The sequence below is a fragment of the Miniopterus schreibersii genome (genome assembly GCF_964146895.1).
Source record: "Miniopterus schreibersii genome assembly, chromosome: 3".
In the NCBI taxonomy this organism is placed as follows: Eukaryota; Metazoa; Chordata; class Mammalia; order Chiroptera; family Miniopteridae; genus Miniopterus; species Miniopterus schreibersii.
Window position 1 is genome coordinate 20220114 of NC_138103.1, and position 23611 is coordinate 20243724.

General features: G+C 40.6%; 1 protein-coding gene and 1 long non-coding RNA gene across 10 annotated transcripts in view; one reads left to right on the forward strand and one right to left on the reverse strand.

The window, feature by feature from the left end:
- Nucleotides 1-13668, forward strand: part of MRTFB (myocardin related transcription factor B) — a 262736-nt gene extending 249068 nt beyond the window's left edge. For all 9 annotated transcript variants that reach the window (XM_081133191.1, XM_081133187.1, XM_081133195.1 and 6 more), the window contains 2 exons: nt 5368-5428; nt 7880-13668. In XM_081133191.1, coding sequence (XP_080989317.1) covers nt 5368-5428; nt 7880-8415 — 597 coding nt within the window. In that variant the 3' untranslated portion in view covers nt 8416-13668. The remainder of the gene's footprint in view (nt 1-5367; nt 5429-7879) is intronic.
- LOC308555207 overlaps nt 1-23611 on the reverse strand; it is a 39857-nt gene that overhangs the window by 10859 nt on the left and 5387 nt on the right. The window contains exon 3 of the long non-coding RNA XR_013998519.1: nt 303-413. This is a non-coding gene — a long non-coding RNA (uncharacterized lncRNA). The remainder of the gene's footprint in view (nt 1-302; nt 414-23611) is intronic.

The window sequence follows — 23611 nt, forward strand, 5'->3', positions numbered from 1 at the left end:
GGAGAAGGAGAGGACCTACCTGCACAAGGAACACATGATGCCAGGTATGAAAACCTCCATGGATTGGAAAGGGCAATGCTTATTTTATTTTTTATTCACATTGACATGCGTTATTATATTACTTTCAGGTATGCAACACACTTATTACATATTTTTATAACTTACAAATTCATCACCACAAGAACAGTAGTTTTGCAGCTTATTTTATACATTAGAATCAAGGGATGAAAATTAAAGAGCAACCTGCAATCCACTGTTGGTAGGTTAAGGAGGTGGGAGAAATCATATGGAGAAACACATACCTCTTTTACGTTGGTGGGTAAACGGTAGTTAATTCACACTTAGAGATGGTCTGCGGGGACAAGGTAACAATGAGGGGTTCCATGGTCTCATGCTGCTGCCAATGGTTGTGTCTTTAGAAGGAGGAAAAGAAAATTGCTCTGATATGTTATCCTAGAAGCATAAAAACAATGGACAGATTTCACTGACCTTTGCTATAGGCTAGGACGTAACTACCTGCTCTGACGGAATTGTGATCAACTGTCCTGTATGATTACTTCCCGTCCCTGAGTTTGTCAGGCCTGCTTGTGGTCAGTGTTCCAATGGTATCTCTGTCTCTCTATCTTTAAGATATATAATATTACCTTCTACACGGGGTTGAGAATTAAACTAGATAGTGTATTTTAAACCACCTTGTATTGTGTCTAGCAATTTCAATCACTCAATAAATGGTAGCTGTTATGGTGATGATTATGGAAATATGCAGAGAGCCAATACCCTGAAACTGAAATGGTTAGAGCTAGTTATAAGAAAATAAATACATATACACAAGAGGTGAAAAATTGGCTGCTACAAATTGGCCATTGTTGTTATGGAAAATGGGCAGGATTTGGAGGGGAAAATATCTGGGTTTTCATTTGCATTCTGACACTTGAGCAGTTGCTTTCTTGGAGAGGTGGGAGTGAGGATAAGTCATTTAGAACGTCCAGTATCATATGTAAAACGGGATGGTCATGGCCATGTAATTTGGCTACTGGTGCTAAGAGACATTAGGAAATGTTATATATTGTAAGGAGATTATGCCTTTGACTCACTTGCTCACAAACTCACTTCAAGCTCCTGTGCTGGGGCAGCAGCTCAAAAAGCACCAGGGGTATACAGGAAGGAACGAAACTCATTTCAGGGAGAGAGCTGGAGGGCAGCTTTCTCCAGGGTGGAAGCATAGTACTGGCATAAAAATAGACATACAGATCAATGGGCCAGAATAGAGAACCCAGAAATAACCCACACCTGCGTGGTCAATCTATGACAAAGGAGGCAAGAACATACAATGGGGTGAAGACATTTTCTTCAATAAGTGGTAGTGGGAAAACTGGACAGAAATAAAACTAACCTAGACCACTTTCTTATACCATATGCAAAAATAAACTCAAAGTGGATTAAAGACTTAAATGTAAAACCTGAAACCATAAACCTCCTAGAAGAAACCATAGGCAGTAAACTTTTTGACATTGCTCTTAGTAATATTTATTTCGATATGTCTCCTCAGACAAGGGAAACAAAAGAAAAAAACTAAAAGGTTTACACAGCAAAGTAAACCATCAACAAAATGAAAAGACATCCTACTAAATGAGAAAAGACATTCACCAATAATACATCCAATAAGGGCCTTATATAACTTAACACCAAAAAAAACACAATCTAATTAAAAAATGGACAGAGGACCTAAATAGACATTTCTCCAAAGAAGAAATACAGATGGCGAATAGACACATAAAAAAATGCTCAACATGACTAACCATCAGGATATGCAAGTGAAAACCACAATGAGATATCACCTCACACCTGTCAGAATGTCTGTCAATAAATCAACAAACAAGTGTTGGCGAGGATGTGGAGAAACGGGAATCCTCATGCACTGTTTGTGAAAATTGGTGAAGCCACTGTGGAAAGCAGTATAGCATTCTCTCAAAAAATTAAAAACAGAACTTAGCATATGACCCAGCAATTCCACTGCTGGGTATGTATCCGAAGAAATCCAAAACACTAATTCAAAAAGATATGTGCACCCCTATGCTCACTGCAGCATTATTTACAACAGCCAAGATATGGAAGCAACCCAAGTCATCAATAGACAAGTGCATAAAGATGTGGTACATATACACAATGGGATATTTGGCCATAAAAAAAGTACCAAATCTTACCATTTGTGACAGCATAACGCCCTCTAGTCCATCCATGCTAAGTAAAATAAGTCAGACAGAAAGGCACATACCATATGATTTCACTTATATGGAATCTGAACAAACAAAACTCATACGAACAGGCTGATGGCTGCCAAATGGGAAGAGCTTTGGGGGGATGAGTGAAAAGGGGGAAGGGATTAAGATGTCACACGAATGTACAGCATAGTAAAGGGACTATATTCAATAATATTGTAATAACTACGTATGATTTCAGATGGGTATTAGACTTACTGGGGTGATCACTTTGTAAGTTATATAAATGTCTGATCACTATGTTGTACACCTGAAATTAATATATTTGTATGTCTACTGTAATTGGAAAATATTTTTAAAAGAAACTATATTCATAAGGGAAGAAAAGATAGGGAATGTAAGCAAATATAAATTATTTTTTAATGAAATGAAAGTTCTAAAACTATACAATACAGTCTCTGAAATGGAACAATTATAGGTGATCTTAGCAGAATGAGGATGGCAGAGGTTAAAAAAAAGTCAGTGAACTTGAAGATAGATCAGTAGAACTTATCCATCTGAATAACAGAGAAAAAACAACTTTTAAGGTGAACAGAAACTCAGAAACCTGTTATTCTGTATCAAATAATCCAACATAGTATGATAGAAGTTCCAGGAGAGGAGAGAAAGAATGAGGCAGGTAAGATATTTTATGAAATAATGGCTGGATTTTTCACAAATATGATGAAAGACAAGTTCACAGCTTTGAGCTGGTTAGTGAGTACCAAGCCGGATAAATAGAAGGTCTCCTCATATCAGATTCAGGTTATTGAAGCCATAGTTAAAGGGTGTATCTTGAAAGCATCAAGAAAAAAAGCAATACAGGACACACAGGGAAACAACTATCTGATTTGTGGTCTACTTGTCATTAGAAAAGAGTGGAAAAACATCCTGAAAGTTCTTAGTCCCTCACACCTCTTCCCCTCTATCAACCCAGAATTCTGTATCAAGTAAAAATATCCCTGAAAAATGTAAGCGAACTAGAGATATTTTCAGATCAAGCAAACCTGTATTATAATGTCCTGAGGGCTTTATAAAATATATAGGTATGATATTTACTTAAAATTAATAAAGGATGCAGGAAATAAATAGATCTATATGGTTACAGGGGTTTATATTTTATATGCAGCATTAAGTAGCCTATGAAAAATTAAGGGTGTATATTGCATAGCTACAGTAAGTTAAGAACTATAGCTTTTTAAAAATGAAAATTTAGAATTCAAAGAAATCAAAAATTTTTTTAAGGACAGGAAAAGAGAAACAGAAAACAGGACAAACAGAAACAGTAAAATAGCAATATAAACTTGACCATAGCAATGATTACACAAGACACACTAGTAAACAATATAATAAAGAATGAGTTAAAAAACAACAACACAGAACCAACTACATGCTGTATGGTAGTTTTAAGATATGTCTGCAAATTCTCTGATAGTCCTCCCTGGTTGGACTTAGTGACTGGCACCTAATGAATGGAATAGGCAATTATGGTGTGTGACTTCTGAAACAGACTGATAAAAGGCACACCTCTCCTGCCTTGCTCCCTCTTGGACTGCTGGCTGTGGGGGAAAGCCAGCTGTCATGCCACATGGACAGTCCAGCAGATCTGAGAGAGGCCATGTGGACAGGAATTGAAGCGCCCCCGTCCCCATCAACAACCAGCACCAACCTGCCAGTCGTGTAGTGAGCCACCTTTACAAGAACATTCTCCAGCCAAGCCTGGAGATAGCTGTAACCTGGCCAACATTTTGACTACAACCTGGTGGAAGACCCCAAACCAGAACTACCCATCTAAACCATTCCTAAATTCCTGATTCACAGAAACTGTGAGATAGTAATCGTTTAGCGTTTTAAGCCACTGTTTTAGAAAAATTATAATAGAGCAATAGATAACTAATGTGTGCTTCTACAAGAAGCATACTTTAAATATAAAGACACAAGTTGAAAATAAATGGTTAGAAAAACATACCATAAAAACAGTAAGCATGAAAAGTCTGGAATAGGCAAAGGATTTGAACAGACACATCACCAAAGAAGATACACAGAAGGCAGAAAAGCACATGAAAAGATGCAACACCAAGTCATTGGGGAAATACACATTAACTCCCACAGCACACCTATTAGATGTCTAAAATTAAAGTGGACAACTGTACCGAGTGTTGAAGAGAATGTAGAGCCACTGGAAACCTCATACATTGCTGTTGGAACTGTAAAATGGTGCAGTCACTTTGGAAAACAGCCATTTCTTAAACACACCTACCCTATGATCTAGTCATACCACTTGGTATTTACCCAAGAGAAGAAAGCATATGTCTGTTCAAAGACTTGTACACAGATGTTCATAGCAGCTTTATCTGTAATGGCCAAAATCAAGTAACAACCCAGTCAGACTTCTGTTTCTTACAATAAAAAACTTCAGTGGTAAAAAGGAGTAAATTATTCCTAAGGTATAATCTACAACATGGATAAACCTCAAAATCATATTTAGTGAAAGAAGCCACACACACCCCCAAGAAAGAGTACATACTATATGAGCCCATTTGTATAAAACTCCAGAAAATGTAAACCAATCTATAATGTAAGAAATCAAATTAGTGTCGCCTAGGGATGAAGGAAGTACTATCACAAAGGAGCATGAGGAAACTAGGAGCAGTGGAATATTGTCTTGATTTTGCTGATAGTTTAATGGCTGTATACATGTCAAAACTTATCAAATTGTGTATTTCATATAACTGCAATTTACTATATGTCAAGTTACTCTCAGTAAAGCTGAAAAAATACAGCATGATCACATTTATACCATACTGTATATTTTTACCAGAATGCAAGTGAACTAAAACATTTTTTAAAATATGAGAAGCCTCTCAAAATGCAATCAATGTACAAGTCAGTGTAAAGGTGAGCTGAGCCGAGTTGAGCTGGGCATTAGCCCCATTTTTGCTCTGTCAGCTAACAAGCTGTGACATTTGGGTAAATGGTTTCACTTCCCAGGGGACCTCAGTGTTTTCAAAATGATGGATTGATAAGAACTAGCTGATCTGTAAGGCCCCTTGGTGCTGTAACACTTCGGGTTTGTATGAAAGCTAATTTATGTTCTCCTTGGCTGTAGATTTCCAATGCACATAGTCAGCAGATGGACGACCTCTTTGATATCCTCATTAAGAGTGGAGGTAAGTCAAAAGCCACATCAGACCCCTAATCCCTTATCACAAGTTTATGAAAGTTTTCCTCTAGAGCTCACATATTCTAACTGAATTTACTGTTTTAAAATCTGTTAAATTTAGGCCATTAAAACAACTTACTTACAAATGGAGGAAGAACCATTGTTTCAGGTTAAAATAGTGAGATAATGTTATATTTACTCACAGGTACATACCTGCTGAAAAAGATAAACCATCTCAAAATAGCAAAATAGACAGATTTAAATTCCACATTGCAAACTTCAAAACTTATTCCATATGTTGTATCAGTCATTGCAATGGGATAAAAACATTCCAATTCATGAGTTAATTTGGAGACAACCAAGTTACCTAGCTTGGGGTCTAGTAACTTTATTAATATGCCAAGGCAATTCTAAAACTAACTTTCTACATATAACTGAAAATCTTAGATTTTACATGTGTCGTCTTAAAAAGGGATATAAACCACACAAAATCAAAGATATCTTTGCCTCAGCTTACAAATACTTCAAAAATTAAAATGCTATTTTGAACTATTTTAAAGTAGTCTTAAATTTCCCAGGGAAAGGAGTTTTATTCAGATTTTTAAATAGTTATCAAAATTTCTCCATTCATACAAGGTACTACTTGATTTTGACATTAATGATCCCATCACAGTGTTTGGCATAATATAGAAAATTTTTGATATTTGACTGCAGATCTATGGGTACCAATAGCATGAATAGCTTTTTTTTTTTTTTTTCCTCCAAAGAACTATATATTAGCCTTGGAAAATAATTTAAATCATTAAATATCTAAACTATAATTAGAGAAACAGACATTCCATATCCTGAATTTAAAATTTTTAAAAATTTTTTTGCCAAATCTGGTGAAAGTACCTTTTTAAATGATTAAAAAGAATAATTTTTAAACTTGGAAATTAAAATGTGACAGTCATCAAAGAAATGACTATTTTTGTTTGGTTTGGTTTTTTTGTGAATCCTCACCCAAGGATATTTTTTCCATTGATTCGGAGGGAGAGGGGTAGGGGGAGGAAATACATTGATTGGTTGCATCCCACATGCGCCCGACCAGGGCTGGGGATCGAATTTGTGACCCAGGTACATGCCCTTGACCAGGAATCAAACCTGTGACCTGGGTGTGCCGGCCAACACTCCAACCCCTGAGTCACACGGGCCAGGGCTCAAAGGAATGATTTTTTATGGCAGAGTATCTAATATTATTTCATCTTATTGTGAATACCAGTAACAATGAGAACAGAGATTTAAATAGTTGATTATAAGACTAGTTACCTAGATTATACTTTCAGCTTTCAAAACAATTCTATAGATGACTCACAGATATTGAAAAGTAACAAATTGTCCTGAGAGCGCATACAGCACACAGTTGATGGTTTACACAGAGGGATCAAATCTGCAATGTTTTCTCTCACCTGTTTACACATCCCAGTCATTCATTGAGTTGTAAGAGCTATTATTAAGTCAAGTTTTTAGTGTGTCTACATATAAATGAAACGAAATCAGATACTCATAAGAGTGAAAAATACACTTTTTAAATATATGTAGTTAAGTGAACACTGATATCTATAGCAGATGGTCCGTTAATTTGCCACATTTACCAAATCCTCAAGATTTTATATAAACTCAAGAAACAAGACAAAAAAGTGAGAAAAATAAGGTGACCCACTTCATCTTAAATAAGGTCAAAAGAGCCATTAGCTTTAATTCTGAAATAAGATTGCCCTGGCTGGGTTTCTCAGTGGTTAGCGCATCGGCCTGTGGACCAAAGGGTCGGGGGTTTGATCCCCAGCCCCAGTCCAGGCACATGCGGAAGGCAACCAATCACTGTGTCTCTCACGTTGATGTTTCCTTCTCTTTCCAAAAATCAATGGAAAAGATATCCTCGGGTGGAGACTAACAAAAAGAAAGAAAAGTGACATAAGATGACACTGTATCTTTTCAGAACTCTATATAGCATTTATATAGCTAAATGGGATACACAGTTCAACTACAATGATAAAAAAGAACACATATAATTAGATCTTTCATGACACTGAGGATACACGTTTGCACATTCCCTTCGGGGTGGTGTGCTGCCGTAATCGCAGATTCGTGGTGCAGATTCGAGCGCTATCTTACACCTAAAACTACCAAGAATAGGACCCAGTGATCAGATCATCTAAAACCAGCAACTCCTGCCTGGTGGGATATAACTGCTTTTAATGCTTACTCGTATGAAAAAGAAGTAAAAGCATATCAAAATGTTATCAATGTAAATATTTAACTAAAATGACCCATCATCCTAAAGGTTATCAAGGACCAATAGCATTCTCTTCCTACCTCTAAGATGGACTGTGTATTAAGTCAGTGCAAAAATAGCTGTCTTAGTAATACAAATTTTAAATAGTAAATCTTTACTAATTACTTATTTCATTTTGCACAGAGATTTCCCTCCCTATAAAGGAAGAGCCTTCTCCTATTTCCAAAATGAGACCAGTGACAGCCAGCATCACCACAATGCCAGTCAACACAGTGGTGTCCCGGCCACCACCCCAAGTCCAAATGGCACCACCCATATCCTTAGAACCTATGAGCAGTTTATCTGCCAGCTTAGAGAACCAACTAGAAGCTTTCCTGGATGGGACTTTACCTTCAGCCAATGAAATTACTCCACTACAAAGCAGCGGCGAGGACAGAGAGCCCTTCTCCCTAATTGAGGATCTCCATAATGACCTGCTGAGTCACTCGGGCATGCTGGACCACTCGCACTCACCCATGGAAACCTCCGAGGCCCAGTTTGCCGCAAGTACTCCCTGTCTGTCACTTGACCTCTCTGACTCAAACCTGGACAACATGGAGTGGTTAGACATCACCATGCCCAACACTTCGTCGGGACTCACACCTCTCAGTGCCACTGCCCCAAGCATGTTCTCTGCTGACTTTCTAGACCCACAAGACCTGCCGTTGCCATGGGACTAACATCACAGATTCTTGTCTGAGGTCACAAGGTTTAAGAGGATGAGTCTAAAAGGTCAGTTTTTAAGAGACAGATCCATAGTTGCATCGTTGCAATGAAAATATATTGTCACAGAAAGAACAGATAGATGGTCACAGCCTGGAAACCAAGTTTGAGAACGTTCATTGCACCCAGCAGTGAATGTCTACGGTTTTATATAGCACAGGGCCTTCTGAAAAATCACTAGTCAAAGAAGACCTCTGTTTCTCCAAACCAGTAAAGAATGAAAAGTACCTTTAGATAAAAACAGAGTAATGTGCACAGGAGAACCAAGTACGGATTCTCTGGTAATCAACTACATTTAAACCTCTGTGGTCACTTTCAGGCCCTAAATACAAGGCAGACAGCTCCAATGAAACAAGAATGCCGGTGTGAGGGAGGTGAGAGATCACCACCGTGTGTTTCTAGACGTGGCTTGAGCCGGCCCAAGACACAGCAGGGATCCAAGGCCGCGGAGAGCACCAGCCAGTCCAGCGACAGCTTCCAGCTGAAGACTTGGTTCCATTCAGAAACCAATGTAATTTGTGTTGTAGTTTATTTTGTGGTTTTTAGAATCTTTAGATTTCCAAATTTAAATTTAAATGTAAGTTCTTTCACCATAACCAGACAGTGTCTTCAAAATACTATCAAAAACAATCTCCTGTAAAAAGTCCAGGTCTATTGATAACACTGAAAATTCTGTTAGCATCCCTCTGGGTTGATTAGATTGACTTAATGTATAAATTAGACATTTATATCTGCACTCTGCGTTGAGATTTGTACAGCCTGCATTGGGGTAAGGAATTGGGTATCCAGTGGCCCTACTTCTTTTAATAACGCGAACGTTTCTAGAGTACTTGAGCCACATGTATTTCAGGTAACCAGACCCATCTCAAAGAACCAAGAAAAGGCTTCAGTGTAAAATATCTTTCTGAGCTGGTGAGTCGCAAAACGAGGCAAGGGAGAAGTCTCTCGTTCCCAGGACATTCCCACAACGGTTACAGGTTAGACTGGCCTGTGGACTCCAGCTCTGGCTGCCCTCTTCTCTGTCGCTCATCCTGGTCATCGTTTTACAGGCTTGGAACTGGACATACCTGAGTTCTCGCTATATGATCAAGCCGAAGATCAAAAAACTGGAGGTTTTATTAGTTTTTTTATATAGAAAGTTATCACACTTGTTGAGTAGTTTCTTAAGAATTTTCTAAAATGCCAACTATCACAGGATTTCCAAAATGATTTCAAAATAGTCATTTAAGCATATGACAAAATGTATATAACTGAAAAAAAATCCTGAAATCTACCAAAAAGTGTGGAGGTTTTCATTAAATAGTATTCTCGTGCTCTCCACCTCGCCTGTGTGAGCCTGGGGGTCGGGCTGCTCTTTCTGGGTCATGGAGAGGCAACCTGACCCATTATTTGGAAAGAATTTGTGAATCATTTCTAGGTTTGTGTTTTGCCTAAGAGCTGATACTATTTCAAATTTTTATTTCAGTTTGTAAATTTCACTACATGTAAGAAAAGTCCGTTTTTCCAGAACTCAGTCACCCAGAACCCTGGAGCCCTCTGTTAAATGGCACTTCCCAACTCGAAGGCTTCTGAACGGTTCCGGGCAGAGGCGGTGTTCAGTGTGGTCCGGGTGAGTAGTTTAACTGTTAGCAGTCGGTAATCCTGTGCACGGGGCCCAGAACGCTGCCGTCTGACCAAGCCCAGCGAGAGCTCTGTCGTGGGCACGATGTGCATCTTCGAGTCATTTCCTTTCAGAAGGGCCTGTCTCCAGGGCAGGGCTGTGGACTCAGAAAGGTACTTTCTTAGGGCAGGTCTTAGCAATGGGTTTTTTCTGGAGCTTATCTGGTCCATACTTGGACTCTACGTGTCATCTTTATTCAGATTTAAATGGCTTATTAGCACCAAATATCAGTGGGACTATAGGAGGCAACTGAACACTAGTGCTGCTGACTCTTGTTAAAGAACTTTTCGTTAAAGAACTTTCTGTTTCCATCTTCCTGAGTTGTGTGCAAAGATCGTTTCCTGGCCCTCAGGCCCCCTTGTTGCCTTTTTAAAATAGGGTTTGACACATGCCACAGGAAGGCTGCTCTCCAAACATACTCCACAGTGCAAAGAATGCCATCTCACTAGCCTGCTCTTTGGACTATGTTGCTGTTGTGCCCACTCTACATCTGTGTTCAAACCTTATGTACCAGAATTTCCTTCAAAGGCAGGCAGGCAAGGAGACTGGTTATTAAGTCTACCAGCCACCTACTCTCACCATTCCACTGGGCCCGCCTGGCCTGGCCTGAGCAGCAAGCTGGGCACCATGCTGCTCTCCCGGGTCCCATCTACATGTTCCAGGTCAGAGTGAGGACACAGACCACGTGCAGCATGTGACGTGACCAAAGATGATGCTCTGTAATCCAGGCTCCTTTGCCCTCACTCAGTGTACTTAGAGGTAAATGTAGTGGGAAAGGCGTGTGTTTGCTAAAGAGGACTGTGGTGTTGGAGGTGAGGTTCACAGCCTTTAAAACCCAGGTCAGACAGCCAGCTGGATTTTCAGTGTGTAGTTTAGAGGTGGTACTGCTGTGGATCATCTTGCAGAATATCCTATTGCCAAACAACTCCCAGAAATGTGTTATCTCACATCAGTCTTATTTCCCTAAATATTCCTGAAACACAGCAGTGTCAAGCTTACCTTTCTAGTGTATATAGGTGTCTGGTCATGTCATGGGATGGGATGCACAGGAGTTGTACCAAAGCTTCTACACAGTCTTTGGAAGTCCAGGGTGTGTCATCTTGTACATTTCAGCAAAGCATGTGCTAGAAAACCTTAGGCCCAGTGCTGATGGTTCAGGTCCTAGTGTTTTTCCTGAACTGTGCAATCTACTGTATAGTATTTGCCACGTACTTGTACATAGATATATTCTGAATTCGTGGAATTTCTCGTTCAGATACTATATCTGTTTTATATGAATATTTTTATAATACTAAAGAGATCTTATTTAAATTTCCTTTTTAAAAACTGCACAGTTCTGTGGCCCATGTAACTGACACTCCTGTAAGTGCAGTTTAACACCTTGCTGACCAGCTACTTCGAGCCAGAACTCGCCCAGATGGCAGGCTACTTTTCTGCTCTTTGAAAACTCTACACTGCTTTCAGACCTTGAAATTACTTAAATTAACACACAGACACGAGTTATCTCGTGACCAGTCAACATCATTCAGACACAGAAACATGGGTATACTCGTGACTGGTCAGCAAGAACAAGTGGCCAAGGCAGTCCGGTGTTGCCTCCAAACTGCGCCTGTTGTAGGCAAAGTCATGGTAATAAGATAGCGCCACAGAACTGCAGTCAGTGACACTGAGCTATGTCAAGAGCATGTCACCCATTCTGTCACCAGAGCTGATGCAGGCTTCTTCACCCTCAACCCCAGACCATTCCAGGCCACAGAGCTTCATCCTTTCAGACTTCCCACTGACCAGCCACAGCAGCTGACAAGACAGCTGTCCCCACAAGTGCCAGGACAGTCCCTCTACTGGCCGCAGCGAAGTGGTAAAGCTCTCTGGCAGCGACCAGGGCACACCTCACACCGTTTCCGGGGGCCGCCTAGTGGCAGGCCTTCCCCATGCCGCTGTCGGTCGGGTGGGGGTGTCCAGCACCCCTGGGGACTTTTAGAGAATGTTAGGGAGGATAGCTATTGGGTGTCTACCAGCGAGCAGCACAGGTCCATTAACCACATTCACAAGCAACCCTCCGCTCTTCCATCCATCACTGCAAACATGAATCCTGGCTACGGGCAGCTGAGCAGACACCAAACAGATTGTCCACTGCCCTAGAGGCCACAGAGTTAGCCCAGATTATCAAAAACCTTAACTGGAAGGTCAGGGTCATCAAGAAACACAGCTTACAAGTGCAGACCTGTGTGGTTTGGAGAGCATCCTACCTGCAGTGCAGCTCATCTTTTCGGTGGTTTCGGTCAAAACTGGAATTAATTCAGATGTAGTAATTCCTTCTCAAACTTTGGAGAGCTTGCTCAGTGATCTTTCTAGGCTACTCTTTACATGTGAAGTGGCTGCATGGCAGTGTATGTCTTCCCTGCTCGCCCTTCTCTCAGCATTGGAGGAAATGCATCCCTGAAAAGCGTTTCTCCTGGGAACCTTTGATTTGGAGCCTGTAATTTAAAAAGCTGCACATGTTTACAAAGCGCTCTAACCCTCCACGCAAACACATTGCTCTGAATCATTGAAAAAGTGTCACAGCTTTGTAACAACAGGATGGCAATCTCAGATCCTCAAGGTGCTGTCTGGAATCAGATAAAATATGTCACCAGTGATAATCGACACAGCTGTCATGTTTAACAGAGCTTTGTGCCAACTACTAAAACGAAGCTTTAACCAAGTTCACGAATCACAGAGACTCATAACAATTACCTCTCTACATTACGCTGTAGAAACGTGCTGATTCGATAGGAGGGAGAAGCATTTAGGAAAGGGTTTAGTATCTACCAAAAGTACTTAACCTCAAGTAACCAATAGTAATGCAAACTTGCTTTAAAGGAACCAAAGGCATTGCCAAGTATTTGCCAAAAGGAGGCACTTTTTATTTAAAATTTGAGACTAATGAGCTCTCAAAAATCAGTCCCAAAAGTGTATTATCCATTTAAGGTTATAATTTTCACAAAGGTGTAGATAGTTCTCTATTGTTTTCATGTAAAATAGTATAGATTTGTTTTGTTGGTTTAGGAATAGTACATATTTAGTAGTAATACAAAGTTTTTTCCTTTCTACATACAAATTACTTTTCTTGCTTGCAATAGAAATGCAACGTGATAGGTGTTTCTCCTCTTATTTTCATTGTCACATTATGTCTTAGCATCTCACTTTATGAAAAAAAGGAGAAAATACCAATCTACAGAGCCCTGCTTATTAAAGCACTCGTTTAAGAAACAAAAAATTATGGCAGTCGGGGGTCCATTCATGTATTGCCTTTATGTTGTTTTCTAAAAGAACCATGATGCCTTTGTATTTGCTGTTTGCACCCCTGAAATCAATTCCATATCATGTTTGAATGCCATACATTTTGCACATGTACTGTACATAGTAATGCATACTGTATTTTTATATGTGTGCACATTTATCATCAGAAATTTTGTACATAGTGGCAGTATTGTAGCGGATTGGAAAATGTTTGATATCTCAGCAATTTTGCATTTTTGTGTCTCAAATAAAAAGCATTTTGATGTACTATGATTCTTGCTACACAGAGAAAAGACCACCCTATCTTTGGGTCAGGAGAGCCACTATAGACCTGTGGGGTGGGGGCTGGGAGGAGATGCTGCCTTTAGAACACATCACAGCAGACAGTCACCACACAAAACAAATGGACTCATCAAGGCTGGCTTTGTAGATCACACATCAAGGAAGCCGCCCAGGCCCAGGCCCAGGGACACACAATAGAAACAAGTACTGGCTGAACTTGAACCTGACAAGATTTACACCAAAATCACATTCTTCCACATCATAAGGAAACTGAACAAAAGACATGATAACTATAGACACGTGCATGCATGGTGAAGACTGACTCATGCTCTGACAGTAATAACTGCACCTCCAACAGAATTCCTGGAAGACCCAGATAACCCTTCAATGCAGCCAAGTTCCAAAAGCAGCTATTTATGTGAGGTGTTTTTATAGAGCATACAAAAGGGTCTTTAGAATTCAGTATTTTTTTTTGTAAGATGGCATTTAATTTTCAACCCAGAAGCCCATGGTTAAAATAGTTTTGAGGAGAACAGCATTATATTTTCCTCCTTGCTTTGATGCAATAAAATGGTGAGTGAATTTTATTGACAACCATAACTTTCACATCAATATTTGATTAGGAAAATGAGTGTTGTATCAACCACAGGAAGAGAGAAAAGATCACTGATTGCCTAAATACCACAAAATGTTCATTATCCATGATATTTAGAGACCAAGAGAGCAGCCTTGGATTACACTTTCAAGGAGCTAAAACACTTGTAACATCACACATTATCAGCCAAGATCCTGCCCTCAGGGAGAGAAAATACGAACATCACTCATCTGAGAGAAACTGATGTTGGGAGGGCACTCAGAAAGTCAGGGACTGAGCAGGAAGAGATGGTGTTGGGACACGGAGAGGACATTCTAAGCAGAGAAAGCAGCGTGGCTGAGGTGAGGCCCTGCTCTGCCCGGCTGGATGCTGGGGTGTAGCCACAGGACAACCCACGCAGGAAGTGCTGAGACACCGTGTGGGAAGGTGGGGCACAGCCGGGCCCCAAGGACCCCAGTCCTTGGAGGCGCAGCACCTTCTATAGTTAGCGGTTTTCACTGGGTAGTACAGGCCCTTGGGAAGCTCATACATTGGACACAGTCGTCATTAGCATCTGTATCGCCCTCTGCAGCAACTTGTTCTAGAACTGAGGTGAATACCAAAGCCCTTGGAAGGGCAGGCACACCCACACGGTGACTGCAGGAATGAATGACAGTTGGGCCACAATACAGTAAAACACAAGACCAACTTCAGGACATGCAAACTAAGTGGCACCAACAATTCCATGTGTCACATAATCCTGAAGATGCCCCAAGTCCCCTAATCACCATTCCTTCACCCTTCCGCCTACAAATAGCTAATCTCCATTTCTGATGGGTAGCAACTTCAGAAAGAAACCTCATCCTGACACCCTCACTGTCTCCTGCTGACTTCATGGCAAGTTATTAAAACTAAACCCACACTGTATGGTTAGGAGAAAACACGGGCACTCATCAAATTTTTGAATTCCTCTTGGATAGGACTGTGTGGCAGGTCCTGCCGGGGAAACCTGCAGATGGCCGAGGCGGTTAACCCCAGCAGGGACTGTGTTTCTGTTAAAGAGCCAGTGCATGGGCGTACTCGGTCCGATTCGCGCGCTCTCAGCTCCAGGGTGGGGGCAGCAGCTTGAAAGGCACCCAGGCCATAAGGGGAGGAACTGAATTGTCTGGCTTTGGGGCAAGGGCTAGAGGAGCAACTCTCTCCCAGGCAGAAGTACCGGCAGAGTCCTTTGTTCCTTTCCTGAGCCCTCTGCCCACAGAGCCAGCAGGGAACACCACATCTGAGTCTCCATCAGCCTGGCTAACACCATCCAGCCCTGGCGATTCCCTGAGATCCAGCCCTACCCAACTTCTCTGGCCCACCAAGGCCGTTTCCAGTGGCTTTTCTTTACAAATGTCCTCTCCCGGCTCATGCTGCAGACTTTCCTAACACCTCTCAGACAAGCAGCACCTGGCCTCGGTGTGCCCGGTACCTCTGGCTAAGAGGCCCCCGCCCAGCACTGGTAGCAGCTGGCCTTGGTTCGCACCTTGGCTTCTCCCAGGCATCTCCAAGCCCAGCACAAGCAACAGCCATCTGCCGGTCGCTTTGTAGCTCTTGCTGGATGGCCCAGGGCAGAGCACAGGCAGTGGCTGACCGTGGCCTGCACCTCCCAGGAGGCCCCAGAGCCAGCACACCTGGTGGATAGCTCCAGACCATGTGGAAGCGCCACCCGGCATCCTCCACAAGGGACACCCAGAAGGGGCAGACTCAGCAGGCACCAGAGTCCTGATGAAGTAAGTCCTGCCCCATCAGGTCAGCCCCTGCACAGCAGCTCCTCCATGGTGGCCAGTCCTCACAGCCAACTGGCCTGGGGGGTCAGTCCCTCCCACTGAAGGGCCTACAACAGGAGGGTGCATACAGCTCACATGGGGGCACACCTGGAGCAGCCTGCTCGGGTGACCAAGGAGGCTACGCGCCTGGGCCCTGTAGGACACCTACTGCATAAGGTCACTCTACCAAGAATGGGAGACGTAGCAGCTCTACCTAATACACAGGAACACACACAGGGAGGCAGCCCAAATGAGGAGACAAACATGTCCCAAATGAAAGAACAGAACAAAGCTCCAGAGAAAGAAATAAAAGTGGAAACAAGCAATCTGCCAGATGCAGAGTTCAAAACACTGGACACAAGGTTCCTCAAGGAACTCAGGGGAAGATGAACTTAGTGAGAACTTCAACAAAGAAATCAGGAACATAAAAACGGAGGAAGACGCCCAGCTGGCGTGGCTCAGCGGTTGAGCATCGACCCATGAACCAGGAGGTCACGGTTCCATTCTGTCGGGGCACATGCCCGGGCTGTGGGCTCGATCCCCAGCAGGGGGCGTGCAGGAGGCGGCCAATCCATGATTCTCTTTCATCATTGATGTTTGTCTTCCTCTCCCTCTCCCTTCCTCTCTCTGAAATTGATGATAAATATATTTTTTTAAAAATTAAGACATAATATATAAAGAACCTAACAGACACACAAAGCTCATTCCACCCAATAGCAATAGATAAATTCTTCTCAAGTGGACATGGAACATTCTCCAGGTAGATCATACGTTAGGCCAGAAAACAAGTCTTAAATTTAAGTATATTGAATTGATATGTTTCCATCCAGAGTGGCATGAAACTAGAAATCAATACCAGGAGGAAAAATAGAAAATTCTCAAATACATTTGAAAATTGAACAACACACTCCTGAACAACCAGTGGGTCAAAGAAGAAATCAAGAGGGAAATTAAAAAGTATCCTGAGACAAATGCAAATAGCGTATCAAATCTTATGGGATACAGCCCGGCCGGGGGTGGCTCAGAGGTTGAGCGTTGCCCTAGGATCCAGGTGATCGGGGTTCAATTCTCGGTCAGGACACATGCCTGAGGGCTCGATCAGTGACTCTCTCATCATTGATGTTTCTATCTCTCTCTCCCTCTCCTTTCCTCTCTCTGAAATCAATAAAGATATATTTAAAAAATAAAAATAGAAAAACTTATGGGATTCAGCAAAAGCAGTTCTAAGAGAGAAGTTTATCATGATAAATGCCTACATTAAAATTATGAAAGATCTCAAATAACCTAACTTTACACCTCAAGAAAAAAAGAACAAACTAAGAAAAAGAACAGACAACTAAGCCCAAAATTAACCGAAGGAAAGACATAAAGAGGTTAGAGCAAAAATAAAATGGAAACTAGAAAGAACAGAAAAGATCAATAAAACCAAGAGTTGGTTTTGAAAAGATAAATAAAATTGACAAACATTTAGCTAGACTAATCAAGAAAAAAAACACAGAGCTCAAATAAAATTATAAATGGAAGAGGAGATATTACACATCACAGAAATACAAGGGTTCATAAGGAACTATCAACAGTCATGCACCAACAAATTAGATAACCTACAAATACTGGATAAAATCCCAGAGACATACAACATACCCAAACTGGATCATGAAAAAACAGAACATCTGAACAGACCAATAACAAGTAAAGCAATTGAAGCAATCATTAAAAACCTGCCAACGAAGAAAAGCCCCAAACTAGGTGGCTTCACAGGTGAATTCTACCAAACATTTAAAGAAAGATCCCGATCCTTCTCAAACTCTTCCAAAAAACTGAACAGGAGGGAACACTTCCAAACTCCTTCTACAAGGCCAGCATTATCCTCTACCAAAGCAATATAAAGACATTAAAAAAAAAAAGGGAAATTACAGGCCAATAACCCTGATGAACACAGATGCAAAAATCCTCAACAAAATGCTAGCAAACCAAATTCAACAGCACCTTGAAAGGATCGTACACCACCATCCAGTAGGATTTATCCCTGCAATGCAAGGCTGATTCAACTCACGCAAATCAATAAATGTGATACACCACACTAACAATGAAGGATAGAAATCATACGATCCTCTTGGTAGATGCAGAAAAAGCACTTGACAAAATTCAACACCTTTCAGGACAAAAGTTCTCAACAAACGGAGAATACAGGGTATGTACCTCAACATAATAAAGGTCATATTCGACAAGCGCACAACTAACATTATACTCAACAGCAGAAAGCTAAAAGCTTTTCCTCGAAGATCGGGAACAAGATTAAGCGCCCACTCTCACCACTTCTACTCAACACAGTACTGAAGTCCTTGCCAGAACAATTAGGCAAGCGCGATCCAAAACAGAAAGAAAAAGTGAAATCATCTCTGTTTTGCAGATGACATATTTTATATAGAAAACTCTAGAGATTCCACCTAAAAACTGTTACAACTAATAAATGAATTCACTAAAGTTGCAGAATGCAAAACAATCACAGTAAAATCGGTATCATTGCCATACACTAACAATGAACTATCCAAAAAAAAAATTATGAAAACAATCCCATTTACAATAGCATCAAAAAGAGTGAAGTACTTAGGGATATATTTCACCAAGAAGGTAGACAACTGCACTGAAAACTGTAAGACACTGACGAAAGATATTGAAAATTTGTGAAAACAAATTAATGGTACGATAATACTCCATGTACATGGATTAGAAGGATTAATATTGTTAAAATGCCCATAATACCCAAAACAATCTACAGATTCAATGCCATCCTTATCAAAATTTCAATGGTATTTTTCACAATAGAACAACAGTCCTAAAATTCATATGGACCCTCAAGAGACCACACAGCCAAAACAGTCTTGAGAAAGAACAAACTGGAGGTATCACACTTCCCGGCTTCCAAGTGTATCACAAAACTATAGTAAGGTACTGGCATCAAAGCAGACACACGGACCAATGGAACAGAACAGAGGTCCCAGAAATAAATCCGCACATATACATATGATTAACCTTTGAAAAGAATGCCGAAAACAAGCAATGAGGAAAAGATCGTCTCTTCAATAAATGATGTCAGGAAACGGGACATCCACACGCAAAACAATGAAATTGGGCCCTCATCTGACACCAAACACAAAAATTAACTCGAAATGGATTAAAGCCTTAAATGTAAGACCTGAAACCATAAACCTTCTATGAGGAAACAAGAAAAAGGTTCCTTGACATTGGTCTTGGCAAAGACTTTTTGGGATATAAAATCAAAGGCACAGGCAACAAAAGCAAAAATAAACAAGTGGGACTACATGAAACTAAAGAGCTGCTGCACAGCAAAGGAAACACAAAATGAAAAGGGAGCCTACATACAGAATGGGAGAAAATATGTGCAAACCATATATTTGATAAAGGGTTGATATCAAAAATATATAAACTTATACAACTTCATAGCAAAAAACAATCTGATTAAAAGCTGGGCAGAGGACCTGAATAGACATTTTTCCAAATAACACATATAATCGGCTAAAACAAATATGAAAAGATGCTCAACATCACTAATCATCAGGGAAATGCACATCAAAATCACAATGAGCTACTGCATGCATCACACCTGTTAGTATGGCTATTACCAAAAAAACAAGACATAACAAGTGTCAGAAAAGGTGTGAAGAAAGGGAACCCTCGGGCACTGTTGGTGAGAATGTAAATTGGTGCAGCTATTATAGAAAACAGTATGGAGGTTCCTCAAAAATCTCAAAATAAAACTACCATATGATCCAGCAATCCTACTTCCGGATATATTTCTAGAAGACATGAAATCAGTATCTAAAAGAGATATCTGCACCCCCATGCTCATTTCAAAATACCCAAGATATATGGAAACAACCTGTGTCTGTTAACAGATGAGTAAAGAAAACACATATACACATATATACATACATGTACACACACATACATACAGGGTGGGGCAAAAGTGGGTTTACAGTTGTATGAAAAACAGTTTATTCTTGTATTATTTATTAATTATTGTATTATTTTCCATAAGAACTGTAAACCTACTTTGCCCCACCCTGTATATACATCTGTATACACACACGATGGAATATTTTTTCAGTCTCAGAAGAGAAGGAAATCCTGCCATTTCACACAACATGAGTGAACTGGAGGACATTGTGATCAGTGAAGCAAGTCGGACAGAGACAGACAAATACCGTGTGACCTCACTCATTATCTGGAACCTAACAGCCAAACTCACAGAAGCACAAACTAGAATGGCGGTTGCCAGAGGCTGGGAGGTGGTGGGGAATGGGGAGATGCTGGTCAAGGGTACAAACTTTCAGATATAAGATTAATAAGTTCTAAGGATCTACTCTACAGCATGGTTATAGTTAATAATACTGTATTGTATTGAAATTTGCTAAGATAGATCTCAAGTGTTCTCACCACACACAAAAAGAGGGTAACCATGTGGGGTAATGGCTGTGTTAATTAGCTTGATAGTAGTAATTCTTAACAGTGATAACTTACATCATATAAAAACTAACTTTAAGTGGATCATACACCTAAATGTAAAATCTAAAATCATAAAACTTCCAGAAGAAAAAAACTTTGGCGACTTTCAGTTAGGCAGAGATATCTTAGACATAGGAAAAGAATGATACATGAAGGAACAAATAAATAAATAGGATTTTATCAAAATTTCAGTTCTGCCCGGCCGGGCGTGGCTGAGCAGCTGAGCATCAACCTAGGATCCAGGCGATCAGGGTTCGATTCCCGGTCAGGGCACATGCCCAGGTTGCGGGCTGCAGCTGATCAATGACTCTCTCATCATTGATGTTTCTATCTCTCTTTCTCCCTCTCCTCTCCTCTCTCTGAAATCAATAAAGATATTAAAAAAAAAAAAAAAAAATTTCAGTTCTGCTCTTAAAAAAAAAAAAAAAACAACTTAAGAGTCACAAACCAAGAGAAAATATTTGGAAATCATATATCTAATAAGGGTTTTTATTTATAATACATCAAGAACTTTGAAAATTCAATAATAAGAAAACCACCCAATAAAAATGCACAAGGGATTTGAACAGACACTTCTCCAAAGTGGAGAGATGAATAGTAAATAAACACATGAAAAAAATACTCAACATCATTAGTCATTAAAAAAAAATGCAAATTAAAACCAAAATGAGATACCACTGCACACCTGTTAGAATGGCTAAATAAAAAGACTGACCATAACCAAGTGTTGGCAAGGATGTGGAGGAACTGGAACTCTCCTGTAAAGCTGATGGGAATACAAAATGGCACAACCACTTTGGGAAACAGCCTGTCAATTTCTTTAAAAGATAAAGGTATGATCCAGGCATTTTACTCCTATTACTTTACCCAAGAGGAACAAAAGCCTTTTAGTGTCCTTTCAAAGGTTAGTACATGAATCTGAGAGTTTTATTTATAATCGCCTAGAACAGGAAACAACTCAAATATCCACACCGCGCAGTGATGACTTGGAATGAATTCTTGCTACACAATAATGTCCAGTATGGACGAGTCTCAAAATAATTATGCTGAGTGAAAGAAGCCAAAAAAAAACAACAACATACTGTTTTATTCCACTTATATAAAATTCTAGGATATGCAAACCTGCATGTAGTGACAGAGAGCAGAATGGTGGTTTTGTGGGGGTGGGAGCAAAGGTCTGCAAAAGGGCATGAAAAAAATAACCAAATAAATCAAACAGCGCATTTAAAAGAAAAGCTGCCTGGATTGCCATAGGACCTTTCAGCTGGATGGAACTAGGGGCTTTTATTTTAGATAGGATGAGCTCTGGGTGTCGTGTCTACACTTTCTCTAAATATTTCCCCTTGTGCTGTTTTTAAGATAACATAGGATTAAGCAGTGCTCACTAATATATCGTGGCAAGTGGCAGGCACGCAGAGGGAAACACGAGGGGAACCACTCACTTCCAGGGCGCCCTGCTGGCCCGACAAGCGGCTACGGGGCAGAAAGCGCTGCAAGGGACACAGCGACAGCGTTTTAAGAATGGTGACACGAGAAAGAACAACAAAATGTTTCCCATAAAATCTTGTTTGTGTTTCCACAAAAGAAATTCTAAGTGTGTATAACAGAATGAGGAGAAAGGGAAAAGCCGTATTTCAGGTGAGACACTTCCGCACCTGAGTTTTACATACACAGTTGTGGTTTAATAGCACTTAAAGCAAAGCCACCGGGGGAAATGTGAAAGGTATGTTCTCTGCAAGTCAATTTATCATCACATTTGCTCTCATTTCCTTCCACCCATTTATCTTTTTCGCGTTGCCAAGAACAGACCTGGGGATAATCATCGCCCACACCAAACGCTGGGACGGGATAATTGGCATCTGATGATGGGAAATGGCATTTTAAATAGTCACTTTCCACTTTATAATATATATTCCTTTAACCATGTATATGCTGCATTAACTCCCAGATTTTAAACGGGGGAAGGGAATGTATGTGGAAGATGCCCAATAGCAAGCATTAATTTATCACAACTTTGTACTAGTTAAGAAAAATTTGCAAGTGTCAGATTAAAATTAGGTCAAGTGTCATTTATATAACAATCTTAAAAAAGAAGGCCTAGCAAAGAGATCACTATCAATCTATATGTCTATCAGACTGACTTCCTGATTAATACGAGTGAAGATTTGAGTTTTTGAAATATGATATGATACTAATAAATCTACAGGAAAGAAAGGATCCTTTGCTGTACTGGGAAACACATTCATGTATCATTCACGTGTGAGCTACTTTATAGAAAGTGGTAACACGTATAGAAACCAATTTGGGACATTTGCATATTGTTCCTTAGAAGCTCGTAATACTGAAAAGATCCCAAGGAATTTGTTCAGTTTGATACCAACACACTCACACCCATGACACGCGGCTCCACCACGACAGTCGGCCTTGCCGTCGCACAAAGTGGGCGGCTCATTGTTCCTGCCTCCCCCCAGCCAACTCCACACAAAGTTAAAAAGACAAACAAGAGCAAGTATCCCTCCTGTAGTCCAGTGGCACTGATGGTGGGCCCGATAACCAGCAAGCAGGTATTTGCAGAACTGTGCTCAAGGCTGCTAACATACAGCAGAAAAGTTACCTTGGGAAAGCAATGCGCCTGGCATCTCCGCTGAAGAACCCTCCCGCGTGTGCGTAGGGGGCATGTGCAGAGAGGACGAGCAGCTGTGTTCGTAACGCAGCAAACTCAGAAACACGCTAGGTGGCCGGCAACGGGATTTATCAAAAGCTCTGCTACCGTCACCCAGCAGGCTAGATCGCAGCAGTTAAAAAAATAAGGAATGATTGGGCTGGGCCTGCAATGCTTTGTCGAGTTAAAAAAAAAAAAAAAAGTCAAAAACAAAACAAAACATGTACAATATGATACCATTTGTGGGGAGAAATATCCCACCCAAAACACTACATTTCCTTTGTATAAACATGTAACAGCAGAAAAGCAAAGAAAAAAATGGAAAAATTCAAAATAAACTCATAATAGTGGTCACTTT